The sequence below is a fragment of the Melanaphis sacchari genome, unplaced genomic scaffold (genome assembly GCF_002803265.2).
Source record: "Melanaphis sacchari strain LSU unplaced genomic scaffold, SCAv2.0 Contig25_pilon_pilon, whole genome shotgun sequence".
Lineage (NCBI taxonomy): Eukaryota > Metazoa > Arthropoda > Insecta > Hemiptera > Aphididae > Melanaphis > Melanaphis sacchari.
Genome location: NW_020271133.1, coordinates 1,158,300 through 1,185,325, shown reverse-complemented (window position 1 = coordinate 1,185,325; position 27,026 = coordinate 1,158,300). Strand labels below are relative to the sequence as shown.

At 35.7% G+C, this 27,026-nt stretch overlaps 1 protein-coding gene across 3 annotated transcripts in view; it reads right to left on the bottom strand.

Moving 5' to 3' along the window:
- Positions 1–1,484: 1,484 nt before the first annotated feature.
- Positions 1,485–27,026, bottom strand: part of LOC112595137 (homeobox protein homothorax) — a 97,927-nt gene continuing 72,385 nt past the window's right edge. For 2 of the 3 annotated variants that reach the window (XM_025340230.1, XM_025340232.1), the window contains 2 exons: positions 5,476–5,534; positions 1,485–1,781 (listed from right to left, as the gene is read on the bottom strand). In XM_025340230.1, coding sequence (XP_025196015.1) covers positions 1,606–1,781; positions 5,476–5,534 — 235 coding nt within the window. In that variant the 3' untranslated portion in view covers positions 1,485–1,605. The remainder of the gene's footprint in view (positions 1,782–5,475; positions 5,535–27,026) is intronic. The other variant, XM_025340233.1, reaches the window with a different exon arrangement.

The window sequence follows — 27,026 nt, the reverse complement described above, 5'->3', positions numbered from 1 at the left end:
TATATATATTCTTTTTCAAATCATAATGAAAATCCGCCAATATCCGTATACTGGCCGGAACGTTTAATTTTTAAGTTGTTTTGTCCGCGAGACAAGATGTTCGGAAATATAATTCACCATTAAAATGTTTGGTAACTAAAAAAAACGTGTAAACAATAACAAACGAAATAAGTTTTAACTTTTTCTAGACATTGTACAGATTAATATCGAAATAATCGTGAAATCATACTCTAGGTAATTAATATTTTTCTCTCGGATTCATGGTTATTATACAAGTCAGTACAGATATTGTTACGAGACTATTTTAAGAATAATCGTAATTATCATTTTAATATTTATATGGTAATATAAAATATAAAACATGACTAGTAGTTATAAAGTACGCAAAATATAATATTACATATATTTATTTTTATTTTTTTTTTTTTTTAAAAAAAAATCCGAGATTGTACAATATATACTCAACATGTGTAATTTTATCATTTTGTGACGACGGAAAATTCAGGTTTGAAAATGTCGACATATTATATTATTCTTATTACGTTTTACGTAGTAGCAAAGTTAAAAATGAAACAGCTAAATATAAATTACTGCGTAACAACGAATGGTTTCCGCGGAAGGCTGTACATCCATGGATGCAAAGGACCAGCCGAAAATAAAATCGAAAACGATCAAATCCCATGTACCTATAACCGCCAGGAAACGAATAATATAATGATAAAGAAATTTGACGATACAATATAGGCTATACTGCAACTATATATATATATATATATAATATCATATAGCTCGTCTGACTGGTGTGCTCTGTACATTTTTGTGTTATACCTACAGCTGCGATTACAATTCGAAATGACGTCCGAATTTTCTTTCGTGATTTATAATAGGTATGTAAGATTAAAAATGCCGTTAACAATAATATCGCATTTCGAGTTGACGGGTAATAATGTACATTAAGCGCACATATACACATTATTAATATGCTTTATAATATTGGATAGCCATTGTAATGCATTGTACCTATATATACATAACACGCGTACATTTAACATAGTCCTACGTGGACACATTATTACATTGTTGTTATAAATGTACATAATACTTACGTACACGACTAACGTGTTTACGTCAACTAAACAATAATAATAATAAATAAAAAAAAAGGTCTAAATTACAGCTAGGCAATAACCGCCTTACATCGTAATCAATAATATTATGCGTGTACATATATTATGTTGCATTATCTTGTACTACAATATAATACATAACGCGAAACAGATCGGTAGCGACGCACAACATATAATATTATGATTTTGTTTAAATCGAATGTTTTTGTTTGTATATCATCATAATGACAATAATGTCTTAATTACGACACCAGAAAATTAATCGTTATTAAAAAGGAAAAAAACAATCCGTATAGTCTTATTTTAAACATAATTAAAAAAAAAAAAATAATAGTAATAATAATAATAATAATAATAATAATAAATAAAATAAAATAATAATAGCGACCAGTGAAAAAAATATACATCAGTCAACCAGATTGTTATCAATCATTGTAATGAAACACGAGTACTAGAATTCAGATTGTAATTTACGGTACTACAAATGACCGTAGTATTGGGCCGGGTAATGATGATATTCGTTGTGATAGGCCGGGTCGCCTGGGGGTCTGTGACCTGCCGCTGCGAGCATCTGAGACTGTCCGTCCATCATGTATCCGAGACCGGCTGCCTCGGGGCTGTACGCTCCACTGGGGCCGGCATGCGGTGAGAAAACTGGAAAAAAAAAATAATAATGATAATAAAAACGATGTCCATGTACAAATAAGTCACGAATCGATTTTTTTATTCCGATTGTGTTGTTTACACATAACATATTATATTATAATGTATAATACGGATATAGTACGATATGATATCGAAGATACGTCGGAGAGAAACTGTCGCCGCGTTGTCGACCGTGATCGTTTCGCGCGAAAACGACTTTAGATCGACGAAATAGTAATTTATAGCTGCTTAAAGGAAACACTACCCCACCATTACTATTACAACTATTACTATATAGTAGGCGGTGGAAGAGGTGAAAACTTGGTCTGTCCCAAAGCGAGCTTTTTTTTTTTCTTATCAGATACTGCTGGGGATTGACGGATTGCAGTCGCACAGACCCTTCGGGGTCGAGGTCCATTTTTCTTGTCCCCAAACACGAGAAGGGACCTCTAGCGACAAGATATATTGTTGTCCCTATATAATGTATATACATATACATACTACACATATATATATATACATACATACATATTCCTTGTCCACGCCATTACTGTACTTCCCAATTCCCGCGAATATATACCTATAAGTGTACAACATGTTTGAACGTAGTCATTCGCTTCACTGAAGAAATCACGAATAAATTGCTATTGCAACAGCACAATATATATTTATAATATAGAATTGCATAATATACAAATACGCGGATATTACAGGTAGATATACGATAATCGCTGCTGTTGCAGCTGCAGTTTTTTATAGTCGTTAAAAATGTCAATTTAAAAGGTAGTTATATATTTATAACTAAAAGCGTATACGACGTCATGTTAACAACGCTAAACGAAACGAAAAACAGCAGACTGGGAATAAATTATTAATAACAAAAACAGCGTTGCGCCGAGGACGAAACACTAAAAGCTTTTGTTTCGTCTCTTCCATTTTGTCCACTGTATAATAATAATATATAATATATATTTCACGAGACGTTAAACACATAGTACTGCAATCGCATATAATTCCAAACAAAAACCAGAAAGCGACATGTACACAACACAACGTTTCACACACGAGAGCATCGCTGCCGACGCCGCCACCGCCGAGTGACGGGGCGCGAAATGCTCTCGGGAATAGAAATGATTAGGACCTCGACGGCAGAAAAGTGGAAAGCCGTGTAATCCCCCGACGACTGATTTTTTTGAATTGCAATTTAATTGGCCCGCTATATATACGACGACGACCGAGCACGAAATCAACATCGGTGCATTGCCATCATAATAATGAAGATAATATAGTAGTAGTAGTAATAATAATAATAATAATAATAATAATAATAATAACGGAGATGATGACGATATAATCAGTATAAAAGTCAGTAGTTTAATAATGCCGTTTTTCTCCGTGATAGCTTCGCGTATCGCACCACGACACGGTGGTCGTATGCAGGCGACGGTCCCGACGACGCGGAAATATCGTCGCCTACAAAACAAACGGTTCTAAATAGTCGTCGCAGTTATAAACCAGCGACTAAAAGTTTCCCCCTCGGTTTTACGAAGCACCCCGTGCACAAACACGGTAATGGATATTAACAGAGATTACTCTTAACGCCACCCCACTACAGCCAGCAGATATATCCAAGATGTCGTTGCACGCCCGCGCTACATCACAGAATTGTCCCTCAATCCTTGCTGCCCCTCATATACTATTATAGATATCGCCGCCTAATATTCTTTTCGACTTTTAACCGTATATTATATACGACTACTCTTATTACAGCTACTGCTGTTACTATCCTCGGCCACACTCAGATTATATTCACTTCCATATAATGTTATAGATCGTATATCGTAAAATTACTATGTACCAAATGATGCGTATGTTCGGCACTCGGCTAAAGCTTTTGAAAAGTTTCGAGAACTTTTTTTTTCACGAAATGTGGTACGATCGACAAAAATGTTATATATATATGATGATGATGATGCTTCCAAATTACGCGAAAAGAGTTTGTGAGCTATGTACCGAAATAAAAGGGGTCGAAGCATTTTCAAAACGTCCGAGGAAATGTTATCGTGTCGGGAGTGAACGACTATATATACGCTAGTAGAGTTGATGAGGCGGAACAGCACTGTTTGGTGGTTTTTATATCCGGTACGCATTTATTTCTTTTCTTCGTAAAATGTATAAAATAATGTCGGTCGTAATATATATATATTATATATGAGGGGTGAAAAAACTTGGACGGGAGGTCGGACCAACGAGACTTGTCTTGTTAAAGCTTTCGGGAGATTTCTTTTTCGAATACTACCGGAAATATAGAATATAGGTCCTTTTATACTGAGGGCCGTTACGCAGTTAAGGGGTCAGAGTATATTATAATTTTTATATTATATGATCGACTTCGACATAACACTTGCGTATACAAGTCATACGCAATATATATATACTATATTATGTATGTATGAATATGGGTTTTTTTTTTATTCTTATTAACAATTTATTCCGCTGCACATATCGAGAAACTTTCGAAATCCATTCGTAGGTCAAAAAAAAAAAAAAAAACACGCATACGGGACGATGTGTATCCAATATATTATACATTATAATACCTAGCTATATATGTATACAAAACTGTCCCACACAAGGTCTTATGATGACATTAATTTCTATATATGTAGGTATATAATATATGTAGCGGCGCGACCCTTTCTCTGCCGCGATTTAACGTCAATGATTCGGGATTAAAACTGATATAATATATAGTGCTATAGTATAATAATGGCCGCGCGAGTGGTTGGTTTATAGTTAGTTTGACCGTAACTGTTTCCCGGTGGTTGCGCGCTGTACATTCACGTATATATACGCACACGGGAACAGAGACCGTTGAGTGCAGCTATACGGGGGCAAATAAAAACAAAAGTGTCGTATAAAGGCAATTTGCTGCTAATAAAATTAAAACGATCGTGCGCGCCGTGGTGAGAGGAGACGACAATCATCAAAAAAAAGGGTCTAGATGACTTGCAGTAAAAATAAAATTTCCATTAAACGGGAATAAAACGGTAACCGGCTCGGCGCGCGCGAGAGGGTGCACGAAAATCAAGCATGTCGTAACAAGTTTATCGCGCCATAAAACCCCTCGAAATTGCCAGTCAAAAGTTGTGTGCCACCGTCTCGGAATAGCCGTAAAAACCCACTGAAAATGGGGGTATAAAAGAGGGGGAAACAGAAAGTGTATGTGAGAGAGAGAGGAGGAAAACCTGGGCTGGAAAATTCGCGTAATTGGACCTGAGGTGCATCGCGGAAAACATTACAATTTGCCGCCACCGCCGCGCGTTTACGACCCCCCGCGAATAGTCGTTCTGCTTTACGACGATGATGGTCTTTCTATATATATACATATACATATACACGCGGCTTCGCCACCACCTGATTCAAACGATTTACCGCGTATCTTGTGAACAACAACGACGACGACTATACGACTATATCGCGACAGGGGGGAAAAAAAAAATACCGAACCAAAACTTTTGCGGGATAACAATTACGACTTTTTTGCAACGCGGCGCCGCAAACGATATTATTATATCATTGTATATATACACAATAATAATAATAATATAAAATATAATACATGGGTATCATGTATAAATATGATACAACCATCGTAATAATATGTATATAGTATATATTGTATTATTTTTTCGACACTTACCGGCACGGTTAGACTGATCGATCATAGGTTGCACTATTCTCCGTCGAGCGTTTATAAACCTGCAAAAACAAACAAACAATCTATTAGGTACATCATTTATAAATATATTATATTCTATTATATTAAGTGCATTTATTGGAATATAATCACAGCGGTTATCGGTAATTTCCAAAAATAAAAAATGACATCTCATTGCGATATCAATATACGGATATATTAATCGCTCGTTCGTAGACGTATTTATATTATACTATATTGTAGACGAAAATCTTTTGTAGACTTTTAATATCGATTACCATCAAAACACACCACGGCAACGACGTAATTTAATACACGAATAATATTGTGTTCGCTCATAGTTCGGTCGATAACTTGTCGTTTGTCTCGAGTTACGTTCGTATACATATTATACGAATGTGTATATTACTTTGACCCGATGAATTGGTTTTTGTGAAATACTTGCGCGCCGGTTATTAAATTTGGAAAACACAAGCCTGCATATGTGTGCACCTTATACCTATGCTATGCAGCCGACTCCAAGGAAGAAAACCCAAAAATAAGGGTCGAAATAATATGCGTTAAATGTATTTTTGCCGATTAGAGACGTTGTAAATAGTGTTGCGAGGGTGGGCAAGGGGTGGGAGTGTGCACCAGTAGGAGAAGTCGTTACAAACACCCGGTGCACATAACTCGATAGTTCTGACCTAACAACCCCGACCTGACATATGACCCGACCCCCATCAACGCGCCTGTAACAGCTGTTCGCTTGACGCCTAATTTTCCAGCCCTTTTTATTTCTTTAATATTTCGATTCACGTATATAATACATATTATAGACTATAGTATATTATAATGATGAAAACAAGAAACATTTGAGGGTTTCACTGCACACAAGACTATCTACAGAGGATACAGCATACTAATAGCGAGAAACCGGCAATCCTGCACGTTTATAGACGAAAAAAATCTTATTAATATAATATATTAAAACAATTGGCGAGAACGACTGTGGAGATGAAGTTCTGCAACGATATGCTCGTCGTTATTTAACGCGTGAGCTTAAGCAGGGAAACGCGCATAAATCTCCGGGACGCGAATTCTATACCAGTGTTAAATATATATATATACTTATAAACGCGAGAGAAATCCGATCGTCCTCTTATCGTGTTAATTCGTCGGACAAGTCGATGTCTTTTTAATCCTCGTTCGCGACAACTGCGTCTCTGCAGGAACACCAGCTAAATTCGCTCTCCTGTCTCACAATATATATAGTCTCGCATTAAGGGTGTTGAAAAAAAAAAACTTTGTCATTAGCAGGGCAAAAATATTCCTTCAACTCCATTATCACGCGTTTTGCATTAATTGCAAAATCAATAGTCTCCCCTCCCTCTTATTTGGTTCTCTTATCAGATTAAAAAAAAATAAATACAAAATAAAATAATCTTAGAAGTGCAAGCCCATTCCTCACGAAATGCGTAAATATGTACAGAACTCCATTGCGGTTTTTATAAAAAATATTTATAATTATACCTAAATTGTTAACTTTGCTATACATAATGCTGTCTACTTGTACATTACTTATTAAAAATTCACAAAATTTGTGTTTTACATCAGAATGATGAACAACTGTTTCATTTGTACATATATATATATATATATATATATATATATTAGTAAACAAACAAATAATGATTCAAATCGAATTATAATAGAACTTCTCTCGAAAGTTTATTTTACCCGCAGAGACGCTAAATTAATTATACGCGTTTGTATACTATATATATGAGTTTATTTTTTTTTTTTGAATAAATAAGTTATTTAAAGCGTGTCTCAAGCGATTACTGTACCTACAATTATTAATGATCATTGTCATTGAGAAATCGACATAAGCGTTATCTTAATCGCTGTTTTTAAATTACAATATTTACATTTTAATTACATTAGTCGGTTACACGAAAGAAATGATAATTAATTTTTACAATATATTATATATATGTAACAATAATAATAATAATAAAAATAGTAATGTATAATTATTATTTTACGTGGATAAATAATTTTAAACAACTCGAATAAAAGTTGTTGATGATGTTTAAAAACACTGTTCGTGATATAATTATAGTGTTTATGAAAAAACAACAATAATTATATATATTATGGACTACAATAGTAAACTATATATTAATAATAATAATGATAATAATTTTCTATCTAATGCTATATTAAACATACAAACACTTTTTAACATGACGTTGCAGGTATTTTTTTACGTGTCGATACATACTTATAGGCAAATAATAAATAGCGTGAATAGACAATATGGGAATAGTTTTTATACCCATTTTCTCACGTAATCAATAGTTCGTTTGGAAAAGTGAATATGTGTGTGTGTGTGTGTAAAATACAAGAAGGAAAAATTGATTTCGTGCCACACGCGATTTCTGTAATATGGTTAACTCGACGTGTATACAGGTATTATATACTGTAATATACTAGCGACAACAACGGGTCATGTATTTGATTAATGATTCTCACAGAATAACTATACGTATATACAAATACACACGTACGAGTAAGAATATTATTTTTGATACGATCATAATTTTCGTCCCATAGACTTGCAGACATCGTTTATTTTATTCATGCGTATACGTATAATATACAATTATTTAAGGTCTCGAGTAAAATATCGCAGTACTTCCTCATTAGTATACATGTATATTTTGTAAACTATATATTTATATATATATATAAATACTGCCGCAGGTACGCGTATTTTAATTGGTTGTCGTATTCATGAAATTATAACGTAATAATTTAAAAACGAAAAACCTACGTACTTGATTTTTTATCATGCAGTTTATTCTGATCCTAGATAGTGTATATATATACGCATGTAATAACACTTGCAGCTAATGAAAATGGCAAAATTGAATACTCAACAATGTTTATGCATATATTTACAAAAACATTATACATAGGCACATAATAATATTGTATTTATGGGTATATAATTAAGCATGCGTTGATAGCTAGCACAACCGTGTTGTACAGAGTATAATATCATGTATATATTTGACTAATATCGTATTATTATTTATTATAGATGGGCGGATGTCGAAAATCAAGAATGTGTGAAATATATAATATTAAATATATTATTATAATGTATACCTTTCACACGAACAGTATACGTAAATAATAATATAAACGTAATAGCGCTCGCACGCACACTGCACGACCGCGGGCGCATCTCGAACGCATTGTCGGTTATATATACGAGATTAGCGTTTAGGCCTCGGTATATCTTAGACAGAAATTGGAAAATAAAGCCAGCCATAAACAAGAGGGTAATCTCCGGGTCTCAACTCGACTCCGACCGGCCAGATATGGAAAACGACATCCCTCTCTGCCGCCGACCTATAGACCGACGCCGCCGTCATCCCCCGTCCGAAACGACCATATACCACCCTTCAACCACTCCCTTTATCCATAGTCCATACTGCCGGCCCTCGTTTATCCGGGTGGACAAATTTTACGGCCATTCAAACAACCAAGAATGGTCTTTTCAGCGGCGCGTGGGTAGTGTAGTGCGGCGCGGCGTGGTGAATCGGTCCCCGCGCCCGCGGTGAGCCTTTTATGCGAACCCATCACACACAAAAGCTTGACCGCCGTCCGCCGCCACCTCTGGCGTCCCCTTTTCCGCCATTCCGTTGTTATTGTAGAGAAAGATTCTATCTCTGCCGCAATGTGTCCAGGAATGTTCCCATATCTCCTCCGACCTCATATATATATATATGTATATATGTGTTATATACACGTATACCTCGTGTCCCGGTTTTACTCAGTTACGTTATATACATGTGTATGTTAGTGTATGTGTGTGTATGTGCAGAGGGCGAAATAGCTCATTCTTTACTCCCCGGAACAATATCACCGCCGTTCAACAAGAATGAAAAATGTGGTTAATATCGTTCGGTCTGCAGCTGCATCAGTGCAGCAGTGTGGTGGTTTTTCGCGATTTATAATCTTTAGTGCACGGATTGAACTCGGTTTCTTATGATATCACACTGCGGGGGCAGCTCATATAATACGTCGTGATATACAATACGCGAATATTGGATTATTTTTATTAGAAATTCCGAAATCATGTCAAGTTCATATTATTATTATACTATGTTGACATCAAACAAGTATTATAAACGATTAAATATTATAATATGATGCGGCGACGGCGAGTGTATACATACATAAGTTTAACACTAGCAACGGTCGAATCGTTTTGATTTGCATTTCGTTTGAATATATAAATATAAATATGACGTGCGCGAGTGTGTGTGTCGAAATTTTACTTGTTACACGTATATAATATAATAACCTTTTATGTTATAATTATTCTAATATTGTGGCCACTACTGAATGCCCTTGAGGGACTTATCCCGAAGTCCTGTGTCGGCGGGAAACACGCATGTGTTTCAAGTGGCTGGTGCGCACGTATTATACACAAGGGTGGCGGCGGACGGCGGCGGTGAGCGAACAAGGGGATCTTGAAAAAAGTTAATTTACGACAATTACATCTGGACACCCTCTCGAGTTTTCCGAAAGCAATTTCGCGCAGAACAAAATTAGGGACCGCGGCCGCGTGATCCGGTGCTGCTATGCGTGCTACGGGAGGGGTAGAAAGAATAGCAAGCACACACAACCCTTGCTGCAGCGCCGCGGCATTCGTCGGCTAGTAACACACGGTTTTGTGATCATTAGCAAAGATCATTGTTGTGTTTCGAGCGCACAAACATCGCGCGGTGCATGTGTGTGTGTGTGTGTACGCGTACAATACGCGAGACGTGCGTGTGTACTTGCGTGCGACGCAAAGGGAATACGCACGGGACCCAATAACCCTTTCTGTATACACACACACACATATATATATATATATATATATATATACGCGCGCGCCCGGGAAACATTCACGGTCGGCCGACCCTAATCCCGCCGCCGTCGCTCGTACTCGTTCACCGTGACAGAACACGACTTTCCGTTAATCACTGTCATTTATTTATACGCACACACACGCTAGCGCGCCGCTCACACGCACACCGACGCGTACACAATAATATATTTATGTGTATATATTTCCTATAAATACATTAACGCGTGTGCGCAATAATCGATTAAGTGTAATCCGTTAATGAAACTATACGTAATATAATAAAAACAAATAATATAATAAAACATAATACTGCGCGAGACAATAAAAATAATATAACCCATAACCTATACTCGATATTAGTATGTATTCCGTTCTTCGGCCAATAATAATTGCAATATCGGTGTATGTGCGTGCGTGCGAGCTTGCGTGTACGTAATTCGACGGATTCTACCAGTCGGAAATGGCGGACCGTCGCGCAATTTAGATAAATATTATTATATATATATACGTAAGCTGGGTACGTCCGGTAAATCGTTGGTCCCACGTGGAATATTAAGAATTATGAAGGATATTTTTTTGATCGGAAACCGCGCGCGAGCTTTGTACACTCACACACTGTACATGTGTATATATATATATATATATTATATATATTATAACGCGTCTCTCCTAATCAGGTGATATACACGCCGGGACACGTAGCCGCAGCAACGTGCCGGGAAAAATAGTAACGGTTTATACACGGTGCTGCAGGGGGAAAAGGGCGAGCCTGCAAATCCCGATTTTTGACCCTTGGCGTGCCCGCCCGCGTGGTAGCTATGTACGGAACAGCGTGCGCGCTGCAAACAAACCAATCTAAATTCGAGACCGTAACAGATAAATATTCCCGCCGGGAACGAAATAGGAAAAAACGCCACGCACATATATACCGCATTGGCTAGTGTATGTATACCTATATGTCTATACCGTTTCCCCCAACCCGGTGGAGGATTGGCCATCTATTTTCCGGGTGAGAAAAGTTATTTGCCGACGCCAAAGCCGAAACTATACGCGTAGGTACTATACGCATATACTATATTCGCGCGCGACTCGCATAGAAACTATGGTCATTAAACGCTGCAGCAATGGAAACATTTTACTTCCGGTGGTCGTGGTCATGTATGATATACACGCTGCTGCAGCAGAGCTGTACGCAGGAAGGCGCTGATGATATTTAAGGTTCGAAGGAGAAGGAAGAGATGATATGCGTTACGAATGAAAATTCCTTAGCGGTTTGTAATTCATATAATATTGTATACGAGAATTATATATGTTATGATGCTCTTCGTAGCATTATTATATGGTACATGATACATATTATATTATTATATACGTCCGTTACGTACCGGTATGCGTAAACTTATATATTTATATAAAATATGTGTATATATATACATGTGTATGGGTGTGTCACGCGATGTCGCGCCAAGATAGTTAAATTTATGGTCAAAATTAATCAAAAGAAATAAATTCAGTCAGTTCCGAAGACGAAAAGTTGTGAGCAGGTAGGTATATGATATGCACGAGTCGTTGCATTTTTGAACCGTGTATATCTGTTGTGCACTATAATATCTTATATGGGTATACATAAAATACATAGTATATACATATTATTTTTATACGCCGTAAGTTTTTTACGTGGTAACAAAGTTTGAATAAGTTAACACACACAACTGCAGCAAGAATACGCTTAGATGTGTATATATAATATTTCAATATAAATACATAGCGTCGGTTTATTGTGCAAAACCTTAAGTATATTGAAATATCGTTTACGATTTTTTTAAATTCAATGAAGTTAATTGAATAGACGATAGAAAATTACCCCTTTTTTGTTCAACCCTTTACAAACAATTTGTTTTATGTTAACAAATGTTTTTCCTTGCGTTCGCGCGGTGATTGTTTTTGTTGCGTTCAACGACGAATGGTGATATTATTATTATTATTATTTATTATTATGGCAACCAAGGGGGCGAATAATAATTAACGCGTGTCTCTTTAATTAAAAAACATTATTAATAAAACAATTGTGTTCGTAAAACGCGTATTCGATTTAGCGATACACAAAGCCTAACGCATTTCTTGTAGCATTATACGTCGTATGCGCTATACCTATATAACGCGGCGGAGGGTCACGATAAATATTTATTATGGAAAAATAAAAAATACCAACAATATTATTGTATATATAGTTACCTACTTATATATAATATATTAAATCGATAGTTCGAAAAACCGGTATACTTAAATATATATATATATATATGTATTACATAAGTACATAAGATTGCTGGTTTATTTAAAAAAAGGAAACGAGTTTGAGAATTTTAAATCGAATATAAATAATATATTATACACGGAGATACTAGGTATAGAGCATAAAAATAAATGGTAGTTATGACGTCGCGGTGGTTAAAAAAAAAAAAAGGTTTATTATTACTATTATTATTTTTATGGGACACTCTCATCGAATGGTGGTGATAATGGCATATAACACAAGTGGCGTGATGTCTGCCCGCCACCACCGACGCCGTTACCGTTGCCGTAGACGGATGACAAGAGGTGACAATGTATGCTAATGGAAACGGTCCATTATGGATTATGGGCCATGTGGTTGATGGCGGCGGTGGCGATGATGACGACGACGACGACGACGACGACAACGACAACGATGACTACGACTATATACTACGATGACGACGAGACTAAACGACGGGGGGGGATGATGCAGATGATGCAGGGGAAGACTGGGGAGACGGATAAAACGAGAAAAGAGCCAGCGATAATAGTGTGCGCCGTTCTATATATACAGCGATGATGACGCCAGCCCGCGACAGCGGATTCTGCAGTTGGCCGAGCGACGGGGGTGGTGACGCGGTGTTCCACACTAATATTGATGAAATTAGCCCCGAGTTGCATCATTCCACGAGTACATTTATACACCCGCGCGCGCCTCCCGCACCGCGCTCCTAGTGCTGTTGTCATGCCGGTCTTTTGTGCGCCGTTAATGCAATTATTAGGTTTTGCAGCGCGACGGCGTGCCGGACGAGAGTGCATCGATCGATTATTATATTATATTATTGTAATTCGAAGAGCCGAGTGGAAAATTAATATTGTGCAACGATCGCGCGCGGACGCATATATTATAACGTTAACTAATAGGAATAATATAATGATACGTAATTGTCGCTACGTCCGCCCGAAGTTTTCACACGATACGCGTTTACGGGCGGGTATCTATATAATGGCGGGTAAAGCCGTTGCAGCGGAGGAGATTTCGAAAACGAAGAGCATATATATAGTGCCCAGGCGGCCGCGTGTGCGAGGTGTACGCAGCAATATTGTAATATCGTGTGGACCGAGGCCCTCTAAACGTCAGCGTAGATAACGTGCGCGAAAAGCATTCGTCTCAATCCAAACGCGCAGTTTTTTATTTATTTATTTTTTTTTTTTAACCGACCTATCGGGTACGATCGTCTGTATATAATAATACAATATTATTACATCGTATAACATATATATATATATATATATATTATATTATCTCTTTTAATAATAATAATAATAATAATAATAATGTACTCTGGTGTATCCGTCCATAACGCGACGTCGAGTGAACCGGTTTACACGCCGGGCCGGTTAACCGGGCCCGTTTGAATGTGTGTGTGTGTCTCTTTCTATATACATAATATTATGTACAGTATGTGTGTATGTATACTATAATATAATGGCACGTCGATGTCGACGTCGACGTCGCGGTCGTCGTCGTCCGTCGCAGTCGTCGTCGTCGTCGTCGCATTTGTCCTTGGAGCCACGGAGTGAATATTTCAGACGATTAAACGATAACGATCGTTCATGTCCCATTGCCGGCGCGACCCGCTGTGTCCGCAATAACGTAATACACTCGCCCGTGCGTCGCCCTTATAATAATATTATAGTTGGCACGCACAAAAGCGGTTTTGCATTGTTTAAGAGGATTTGCGCGCACACACAGACACACAAGAGCGCACAAACTTATATATTATTATATTATATTAAACGCGCGCGAATGTGTGTGTGTGTGTGTGTGTTTATAGCGATGCAGTCGCATAAAACGACCGCAAAACGAGATTCGTCTGTGGGCGCGTGTTTGTGCGTGTGCGCGAGCGATCGTGTATTTATTCGCAGTCGGACATTCTTCGAGTCGAATCTCACCTACCATAATAATCATGTAGTAACGTATAGGTAGAGGTAATATAATAATAATAATAATAATAATATTATACTTATTTCTAATTCGCCCGTGACGTTTGTGTTTGATGACGATTCCGAGCGGAACGAGGAATTTATTGAGGTGCGATGCGCGGTAATCTTAATTATTTATTGTTGTATGACGTGTACGCGATATTTTTTTTTAAATTTCTTTTTTTTTGTTGTCTCGCGCTTTACACCTGCACATTGTGCCCGGTAGCTGGGGCTAGCGAGTCGGACGATTGTCACGTGAATTTCGTGCTTAACGAAGAGGGCTTTGATGATTTTTTTTCGATTTTCTCCCCACGCGATATCGTTAAATAGATAGTATATAGCTGGCTGCCGAAAAACCACTGTGATTTAATGCACAATCACAAGTTGTTTTTTTCGGTTTTTCGTTATAATTTAAAAACTTTATATCAATACTTGAGCATTATAATAGCGATTTAAATGCAAATATTCCCGTGCGTTGTTCTAATAAATGCGGATATTTTGAATGATCTTTTATCGTAAATCTAATATATTGCATTTTCAACAAAGATCGGTTTTTATTTTTCAGATTATTATATTACTGCGCTTTGAACTCAATTAAAAATGAGACAATACAAACGTCTGCGATAATAAACTGATTGAAATCTTGATATTATTTCATTTTATTCCGTCGAAGCTATACAAATCTATTTCATGAATATCGTTTGCTTAAAATTTTTTACTTTAATGATTAGAATATTATAATATACAAACCATGTATATAATATACTTACACTGTGTATAGGTATAATATGTTTATGTGCACGCCGCCTATATAGTCAAGTCGCTGCAGCGATATCACCACGACGCCCGCGAGTATTAATTCCACGTCAATTACAAATGCGTAATAATATAGCGTGTGCGCTATATTATATACAGTGCATGCCGCCGTCCGTCGCAATATAGTGCATTAGGCGATTTGAATTTGAAAAGTACTCGAATTTCAACAAACTCGTTTCTGCAGCGTGGATAAGGAAAAAGGGATACATCCCACACTACCTCCTAACCGGCCCGCGTACGTGTATATTAAATTATCTCGCTTACGGTTTTATATCAAAATCAAATTACTCGTGCATCTTGCATAATGAACCGAAGGGGCTTAGCGCGTTAATGTGGAGCGCCGTGTATATTATATATGTGTGTTTGGAGGTCTGCAATGCTTGTGTACGTGTATAATACATCTATAATAATATGCGCATCTATGTATAATATCCATCCTGGCAACCGAGTGTAACCAATTACCCGAGTTACACAATGCTACAATCCCAATGGAATTCTTGTTATGTATACATATATTATTTGTGTATATGTGTGTATATATTATATACAACGGTAAAATAAAAGATCCACCCCGCGTATTCTTCAATACTAATTTCATTTAAAAGTATGTGTATATACGTATTTGAATGGGTCACACAATTCGTTAGTTATTGTATATTTTAGATTAAAAACCTTAAAAATAAAAGTTTGTGACTATAAACCTATACGTAAATAATATTATAAATATATTTTACTTTTATAAGTTATTCTTGTGAAAACATATTTTTCGATAAAATATTACGATGTGCTTCTTAAAAATACGATACACGAATAAAAGTTATTTAAGGAATTTAATTAAATATAATGTGTAGATATATTGTACTTCCTAAATTTAATAAAATATAGCATAATAATATAAAAATAGTATATATAATATTATATTTGTGAAAAAATGGTATTATTATTATTTTTTTTAATTTAGTTATTATTGACATGTAGAGAATATAGAGTAGGATTTATTTTTCCCTATGCCGTAAAAAAAAAATAAATAAAACGACGAAAAAGAGGAACGGGCCGTTGGAGCGTGAAAATAACGCCCGAGATCCATAAATAACAAGGGGTTGATGCTGCAGCAGGTTCCCAAAGGACGACGTGATGAAAAACTGTGTGATAGGACTTCCAAAGACGAAGAGGCATGCACACATACATACACACACAAAAGTATAGCGATGAACATTCTCATGTGTGTGTATGTATAAAGCCTATAAATAAAGGGAATCTCTGTGCGAGCTTTTCCGCGGCACATATTTACTAGTATCCAAGAAAAAAGCATTCGCGCGACAGCTTGAAAGTATAATGTAATATGCAAATAAAAATATTTTACACATCTTTCATGTTGAAACTACAATTTAGAATACCGATAAAATACACGACAGTCTGGGATCAGACGAAAAACGTAAACGAATAGAAAACGACAATTTTTTTACTTTTCAATTAATAGAAAACGAGTTGAACGATACAGAATACGTCGACGTTAAGTCGCACGCACAAGTAGGTTATTGTCCTCAAATTCGTATAATATACTGGGTTAAAAACTATACCTGTTGTCCATCATAACACGTTATGATATAGTACACCAGATATAGAAATAATATAAGGATGGTGTACTTGTCCTATACGGAGTAATATACGTTTATGCCGCGGTCGGCGGCGTTTGATTGAGACGAACAATCCCCTCGTAGACGTTTTTATGTAAGTGTGACAAACGGATATAAATAGTTTACATCAATTAACACGACTATGATCATAGTTCTGTAGCTGCAGTCATACATATATAATATAGAGTCCTACATACATAAAATGTTTGTGATAACGTATAATTTAAAATTTTTCTTCTATTTGTTTAATTTTTTGAATAATATTTTGCCTCTTTGGCTCGTATACTCGGCGCCGTTGACTATACTAGTCTGTTCTCGAAAATAACATAAGCAAACACTGCGAGATGAAAAAATAAATATATATTATATATACGAGTTTGTGAAATGTGTATCGGTCATGTTGGGGGAAAGCGTATATAATAATATATATATAGAGATAAAATAAATACAGGGCAAAAATATTTCAGAACTCCGGCCGTATTTAATCCAGACCATTAAGTTTGTAAAGATACAGTCACAGAGCGGAAAGGACGGCGGCCTCCCTTGTGTCCGATCACTGCTGCCGTTGTTATCACTAACTCACAACGACCGACCGGAATACACGGGACAAAAGGGGAACTTCGTACATCCCTTTCGTTCGTACAAAAACTGCACTATACCAAAGAGACTAATGATCCGGCACGGCTTTTCTCTCATTATTTTTGGCCGCTTCCGCAACACGCTTTAAAATCACATTCGGAATTATAAAATACGCAATTTCGATATATCATTATAAACGTCACCAACGGTTAATATAATACAACAGTATTCTACACACATGAATACATAAATTTCATAGAATTAAAATATATTTTATTTGTTTTTTTTTTTTTACCGGGCGTTTCTTATTTTCCACTTCACGTTAATAGAAATATGAAATTAGAATAGCGGTAGACGCGTTAAGAGAGACTGTGGGAAATTATGTACAACAGAGCACTTCCGTTTATTCACGGTTCTGATGAAAGCCGGTCGGCAACGGTGGATGTTCGTCGCAGGGAGACGAAAGGGGATGAAGGTTGGGCGAAGAACGAGAGAAAACTGCAGCATCTGTAGTTTTGTAACATTTGCGCTATGTTGGACTGATAAGAGAAATTACACTGTCAGACCAGAATGATATATACCCTTACATTTCCATACTCGGCATACTTTCTCCCTTCTCTTCCCTCTTCCCATCTATACTGCTCGATTCCCTCTCTGTATCATTCCCCCTCTTCTATAAATTTCCTCATTTTCCACACCGTATGCACAGACAGCCAATCCTTGTACAATTCTATCATTCCCAGGATTCTATTGTAAGTTCTATACTGCTACTCTTATTTTGTCATCGTGCAAGTTTGATTAATTTCAAAAATTTTATTTTTAGACACAAACACATATAACAACCACATTATATTTAAGCTGTTTTCTGTTATAATATTATTACATATCGATTTAAAAAAAGTTATTATTTTATTAACTCTGTAGTATCTAGTTTTTTAAATTTTAATATTTAATCAATAATATCATTGTCGTTCATTAAATTTATAATACAATAATTGCGTGTTTGACACCACAATATTATGATATTAATATACAAGACTTAAATATATGGTACAGTTTAAAATAAGACAAATAAACTTCATTGATACTATAAAATTTAATATTATAAAGAACTAAGAAAAATTATAACTTACAATAATATTGAATAAATCGAATGTAAAACCTCATTATAGGCAAAAATGCAACGTGGAATGACACCAATCATTAAAAAATACAATATATATAATATATATAATATATAAATATACCATAAATATATTATATGCGTGTAGAATGTTATAAAATAATAATATAGTAGGATAATACATTCCAATAAGCCCGAGAAGGTAATAATAAAATCCCAGTGCAAAAAATCGGAATTCTTATTTATTGCGACGACGATGAGTTGGGGAAAAAGGCAATAAGGAGGATATAGACAGATCCCCGTTGAATACAGGGTTGTAACCAGAGAAAAGGGAGACAAGACGGATCATCTTGGCCGACACAGAGAAAAGAGAAGTAAGAAAATGTATGGAGGAGAGAAGAGGAGTATGATAGGGTGAAGTAACGTAATGGTGGCTGGTGGTGGACCCGGGGGGTAGTTCATTAAAAAGGTGTTTGGAAGGCTATTAGGGCTCCTATATTACTCCACCGGGAGTCGTTGTGTGCAATGCTTCTACTATGTCCTATATATATATATATATATACCTCATGACTAGCAAAATGTTACCACTACCATTGTGGAGTTTCTGTCAAGACAAACTTTCTCATATAATACTAAGAACAGTAAATCCCTCTAAAATAACCTTTCCTTTACTATCAATTACATACAAATTACAACTTACGACTTTAAAAAAATAAATATAAACCTACTAAATTTTGAAAAATGTTTTAATTATGACATTATAGATATATTTTAACAACTAACTACTTGGTTTTTATTAATAATAACTTCAAAAATCATTATAACTTAATAACATTAATTTTCATAGTATTCAGCTTTCACTACAGGAGTGTTAATTTTCCTTTTGTTTATATTATTCTAATAAAATACAGTTCAAATCCTTTTATGAATTAAGAGTTTAAATTTTACAGACTATTTAAAAACACATGTACCTATATACACTTGAGACAGTTTCGATTTATTTTATAAAGTAGACATAGTTTTAATAAAAATAGAATTTCTTCGAACATGACCTAAAGGGTCGATACCGCCATCCCTTCTAAAATAACATAGCCCCTGTTACGGGTTTAAGTAGCCTCTTATATCCGATTCGAAATTGTTTCCCTTTTGCTCCCTGTTTCATGCCAAATCTCCGGGTTTTCTTGACGGTATTATTTGTTTGCAGCAAATCCTACAAATAATGATTTATTTCTAACGTTTGTAATAGCCCTCCAACAAACGTATTAGGGGATATCAGGACAAAAGTTCTATTGACATTGCCAAACGCATAATTGGCTACACATTTACGTTTATACATATATATGTAATACATAAATATACTATAGTAAATTAATATTTAATTGCATATTTTAAACAATTAAACAAAATCAAACGTTTTATAATGTATATAATATAGTAGCATATTACAAATCGTAATAATCAGCTATGTTTGATTACACTATCAATTATTATGTTAATATATTTCGGGCGTTTTTTAATTTGAAAAAGTACAAAATACTTAATGTATTACAAGTATGCGTGATATATTTATAGTATTAATTATGCTAATAGGAAACCTATAAAAGCGGAAACATTAATTAGTGACATCCGTCGGGAAAAGCGAAATTCAATTGCATTTCCTTAGATCGGCCGACGGAAGGAATACACTCGTGATTATGTCTTGGAAATGCGGTCATTTTCTCTTTAAGGGATGGGGTGAGAAGCTAATGCTGCCATTGCCGTCGCCGGGTAATTACCGTTAAAAACAATTAGCCAATGAGAGGTCCTTCTAAACGAGTTTTATGTATATCTCGTACACGCGCAACAGATTCCCTCTATACAGGACGCAATACTAAACAATTGTCGGTTATTTTGCCCCAGGGAAACAACCACCACACTCCCTTTAACTTTTCAGTTTAGACGTTTCTGTATTTTTATCTCAAACAAAATAGCAAACTTGAAATATTAAAAAAGAAAAAATGTTGAAATTGAAAAAACTTTGATAAGAATACTCGTAAGTGTATACATATATAATATTATTCTACTCTGATAGAAAAAAAATTTATTATTATTTTGTACGTACGATTATATTGAATAATAATCACTTAAAAATATTATAAATATATTAGGTTTATTCAATGTACAATTTAAGATTTCATGAAAAAGGTTAATACTGCAATAGACAAGAATTTTTTTCATATAACATAATTCGTGTGAATACTAATTTCGTGTTTTATTTTTTGACAATGTTCCAAAATCGCCGATGCATATTTAATTGTAATTTTCGTATGTATATTATAGTTATACTTGTTTTTTTATATGCTGACTTTGCTTACACGCACTATTATAATGTGAAAAAAAGAGAGAACAAAAGAAAGAGGAAGCATCCATAAAGAAACGAATTTGTCTTCCGTCGTAACTCTACTGTGTATGAATATTTTCCGGGTCATTCAACATTTTCTCCATTCTAGCGCGTATATACTCGCTCACTGCCGATTTATCGGAGGAGACACCCTCCCATATGAATACTTGAAAAAAAAGAAGCTGCATCAACCCCCAGGATTCATTTTTCGTTTATTTCGAGGAAGTAACGGCGTGCGTTGCAATAGCAAATTCTCGTTACGCTTCTTCCGTCGTCTTATCACATAAGTTCTCATCTTTCTCAGGTGATTTTCAACCTCATTTCACTTCGCGCCCCATCCCCTACAGCACGTAATTCCCATTCCGCCTATTACTTTTAAACTTTTATTATCAAATGTTCGTCGTCTCTTTTTCCTTGATATAAACTTTCTCACGTTTTAAATTTACCGGTTGTTCTTCACGGCGTCCTCTATGCAATTGTCGTCACAAACTTTCTACCTCACTTCACCTGTTGAGTACACACAGTTATTCTTATTTTGTTATTTTCATTTTTCTTAACTTTAGATTTCCTGTAAATACAGTAAACTCCATTTCTACCGTCGAGATAACTCTGTTTTTATTTCGTTTCTTATTAATATTTAATGAGAATTCGTTTTATTCCTATTATTTTTATTTATTACTCACGCGCGCATAAATATATATATATATCTTCACTTTTTCTTCCTTTTTTTTTTTAAGTCGTCTTTTCGTTCTCTTATATTATAATAATATCTGTTTTCATCTACCCTCTCCAGTAGAAAGGAAGGGGGACATTGAATGAGAAAAACTTTTTCGCTTGCTTTTGCCAAGCGTCGCGCGGAATTGCGTTTTGTAATTTATGACTTAATGTGTTGCCTTCAAAAAACCCACTCTCTAAACTCGATCTCTTCGTGCCGCTATCTCTTATTTATTTTTCCAATCCAACTTCCCAAACCTCCACTACTATACTTCTGCTACTACTACATTGTAGCGTATCCCGATTCCTGAGACGTAATTAAGAGCAAGTCGTTTAAGTTTTGCGTATCTCGGAAAAAATCTTAAAGTTCGCAAAATACAATGCATTATTATTCTCTAAGTCCACTCTCCAGAATAAAGCCATTATTTCTCTTTATTTCAACATTTACATTTTTATACTGTGTTCTCTGATACAGATATCTATGTACATTATCTATTATTTGTACATAGGTATGTATATACTATGTCTCATTTTAATTAAATTACATATTATAATCATGCTGTTTAGCGCTTCTGTCAAGAACATCTCTATAGAACATGTACTCAAAACAATTTATCATAATACAACTGAATCACCGATAAAATATCACCAGTAAAATATCGTTACTGAAATATCGCATGGAATAAATATTACCAGCACACATATCGCCAGTATGAAATATAGCAGTAATTTAGTTAGAAATAAATAATATTAATTATTGATTGATATTTTATAATAGTCATAAATAATTTTATGTAATTCAAATTTCAAAGCATATAATATTGTTAAGTATTTCAATAAATTAGAGTAAAATTGATAATAATATGTATAATTTAATAAAATTGATATACGATAAGTATAAAAAATAAATTAAAAAAATAAATAATAAAATATTTATATAATTAATGGAAATATATATTAAATGAAATACCTCGAAGATGATCTTTAAACTCTCGTTTATGGAAATCTACTACCTACTACTTTCTTTACTCGTTCAGCCCAACTGACCGTCTTGTTCTTTTTAGTTATTAGTGTATTTGGATTTAACAATTGCGATAATAATTTATGGCGGTATTATTTCTTTACAATATATTGGTTTCGCGACATTTTGGTCACGAAATATTTTGTTGGGATACCATTAAAACCAATGATATGCAATATATACTACTAGTATTATTGTTTACATCACAACGAATTCAAAATTGTATATTCTTTCTCAAAGGTATTAAGTGTATATTAATTGAAATAACGTTTAATAAAATCATCATAAGATGATAGCTATGTCCGAGTTACTCTATGTGCTCAAAATAACAATAATAATACTAAAAAGTGAAAGGGGAAACGAGCCCAAAAAGTGTCTATAATATATAATAATGTATATAATACGGGTCTGCATCTGTCTTCGTGTTGATGACCTGGCGTTTTAAAAACCGATAGATCGACCTACAGCAGCAGTAAGTTAGGGTCTATCTCTCTTTCTTTCTCTCTCTCTCTCTCTCTCTTTTTCTATAATATATATATATATATATATATGCACACCCAGCGAGCCAGTTCATTTTTAGCAGTTTCTAGAAGTATACACTGTTGCAGCGGTAACGGTGGCGCGGGCGGCGTTATCGTCCGTGTCCCCTCGTTAGCCTTCGGGGAATTGCCAGGGTGGTTTTTATCACTTTCTGTAAAAAATGGATTGTCATCATCATTTACGCGGGCACGAGCGCGTGTGTGCGGTGGCGGGCGGGGTAGGTGTAGTACGCGCACCGTAAGGCCCACGGGACGGAAGAATTCCAGTCCTGAAATTATACGCGTGCTACACTATACTTTTTTTCTCTCTCATCCACCACACTACCACCACTCATGTCTGTACCTCCAACGACCCTAGGTTCTGACAGTGTTATTTTTCCTTCGATTCGCACGCCGCCATTCCTATATACGTCGCACAATATAACGCGGTTGTCGCGTAATAACTAAAAGTTGTCGTTATATTTTTTATATATATGTTTCCTATACACATATACACGCATGCATCACATATATATATTTATAGAAAAGAAACCGTTGTACATTTTCCCATGAGGATCTGTGTATAAAAATGTATAATATATAAATTTTATATATGTATGTGTGTGTCTGTGTGAGTGAGTACATTTTTTTTCTCAGCCCCGAGGTCGGCCAAGCGTAAAGAAAAGCTTACCGCCGTCATTAACGTTTTGCGGCGCCCTCTCTGTTTGGGGCCATAGTAAATCATTTAATCTCCGGTCGACGGGACCCAATGCAAACGGGACGTGAAAATTTTTTCGATAGGGTGTTTCGACCTGCTGTGAGCACCGCGCGCGTAATATAATATCAAACCAAGTAAAAAATTTCGTTACTAACACCCCACGCATGTTAGCAAATAATAATAATAATAATAATGACAGAAAAAATACCCATTTCCTTTCATTATTAAAGTGTTTTATACCATAATATGTTTTATACTAAAATAAAGACGACGTGTCTAAAAATAAGCATAATAATTTTCCTCAAAGATGAGTAAGTAAATGAAAAACATAATTAGTTAGTTAACAAAATTAAACTGTAAGTTATTAGAGAACAAACAATATATTTAATTTTAAAAGTTTAAACTTATAATGAAATAAAATATTAACTTATGTCATTTAAAAAGAAGTTATAATTATTTTTTTTTAATTTCTACCTTTATTACACACATATAGTAGTCTGACTACTTCAGTTTACTTTTGATAATAAAATTAGTAAAAATGTTGTTAAAAATGCATCTTATAAAATTCCTTCTTATTACAATACACTATATATAGCACTAAAAGTTTAGGCATATTTGTGTCAACTAAATTATTAAATTATTATTATTATTATTATTTATACGTATTTTGTATTTTATAACAATCTACATTTCACACACACACACACATTTGTATACACAGTCGTTAAATAAAAAATAACTAACTATTAATTTTAACTTTAACTATACAATTTGTTATGTATGAATATGAACATGATTTTAACGTAATAGATAATTTTTAAAATTAACTGGTAAAATCTAAGTTGTTATAATTAAATTTTGTATTAACTTTATTAGGTAATGCCAACTATTGCTTTTTTCTGATGAAATGTATGAACGCAAGTCATATTAAGCTTACAAATGATTTCGATACATATCATATAGATACAACAGAAGTATTATGTAGAAAAAAAATTATGCGTGTACAATAATACATATTTTCAACTTATCGAACTTTTGGGCAAGTGCCTGCCATAGATATGAAAACGTTGGAAAATGACCTTTTGAATTAGTGTTGAATATTTTACGTAAATTTCAACATCGAAAATTGGATACGAGCAGCGGTGACTATTTCAATACACACGTGTGTGGTGTGTATATATATATATAAGTACATGTACGCGTACCGCATACCGCCGCACTGCAGGACTGCGCCGGCGGCCGTTTTATTGGCCTTTGCTGGATTTTTATGTCTTACTGTAACGGTCCGGGTCTCTCGGATTTTCACGGCGTTCCCGTCGAACACGCGCGCGTTTTATTGCGCACCATCAAATCTCAATCAAGAGTCAATTTGCCGGATCGGCTGTTTGAGACATTTAGTCCACGTTAGGTACCTCGAGCGTTGATTTACGACCGGGCGGTGAAAAAATTACCTAAGCTCAAGTGTCCGCTGCAGCGGTCACCACATGCCGGCCGTTCACATGTTATACGTATACGACGACCAAACGTAAAACGAACTCGATATATTTTGGGTATTTTTTTTTTTTTTATTCTTTTGTAATCACCGTTTCAGTCTCACTACAATAATTATACATATTATTTATGCGATTGTCGTACGCGGAACGACTGTACAAGAAAAAAAAAAAATCTCATTAAATATAGTATACAACGATGAGACTTTATATCTGAGACCTATCACACCATAATAATATCTATCTACGTGTTATAATCGGTTTTAGTTAAGTCGATTTCGTAACACGAATAATCGTTCAGTTATTTAACCGGTCGGACGAACTGTGTATCTAATGATGGTACGACGGACGGTATACCATTTATATAATGAGGGGCACACCGACAATATATATATATATATATAGAACTATACGAGGTACATGGTTGATGTATAAATGTTAGCGAGTGAGCGATTAGAGCGTACCGCATTCACCATTAAGTATACAATATACGTATATATATATACCAAAAACGTTAATTCCGAGTGAAAATGTAAAAATTCGTCGCACTCGACATTCCCGAATATATTACATATGCGTAGAGTACGACTCGTACAATACACATATTATATTTATACATGTGTATGTGTGTGTATGTGTGTGTGTGTGTGTGTGTGTGTAGACACACACGAAATGTAACTGTAACGCGAGGTGGAGAAAACCGAAAGCGAAGAAAAGCGCACGCACCACCGAAACAACATGGCGCCGTCCACCCGCTGCACCCCCGCCGGCGTGCGCATAAAAGCCGCGGCAATCGCTCGCTCTCCGTCCCCGTCCCCTTCGACTACTCGCTCGCTCGTGCACACACGCTCTCTCCGTCCGTTCCAGCGGAATTTCACGTCGGGGGTCGTCCCGACACTCTGATGAATGTTTGTAATTATAACAGTCAGACCCGTTCTAATTTCGCCGAATACACACTACTCCCGGCGTATATACGCTTTGTACACCCACACCCACTTGCCCGCAACCCCGTGCACAGCGGCGCAGCGCTGCCCGCCCTCTCCTCCCGGAGCACCGCAACCCCCGCCAGGCAGAGCAGTCTTCCCGCCACCGGTGTTTATGGTGTATACGCGCGTACACGGCGCGGCGCGTACATTACACGGGCACCCGTTTTCCCGGGGTTACTGGATATAATCCCGAAAGTTCCAGAATCCAAACTTCGGAAACTACATCATCCTTGAGTTGCCGTGACGAAACTCCAAGCCGGGGGATTAAAATTATTTCTCCGGACATTCGCAGAAACAATGTAAAATGCATATCGGCGCCGATAATAAATAATAATATTATATTATGTTCTATTACACCGCTAAGTCGCTATTGTGA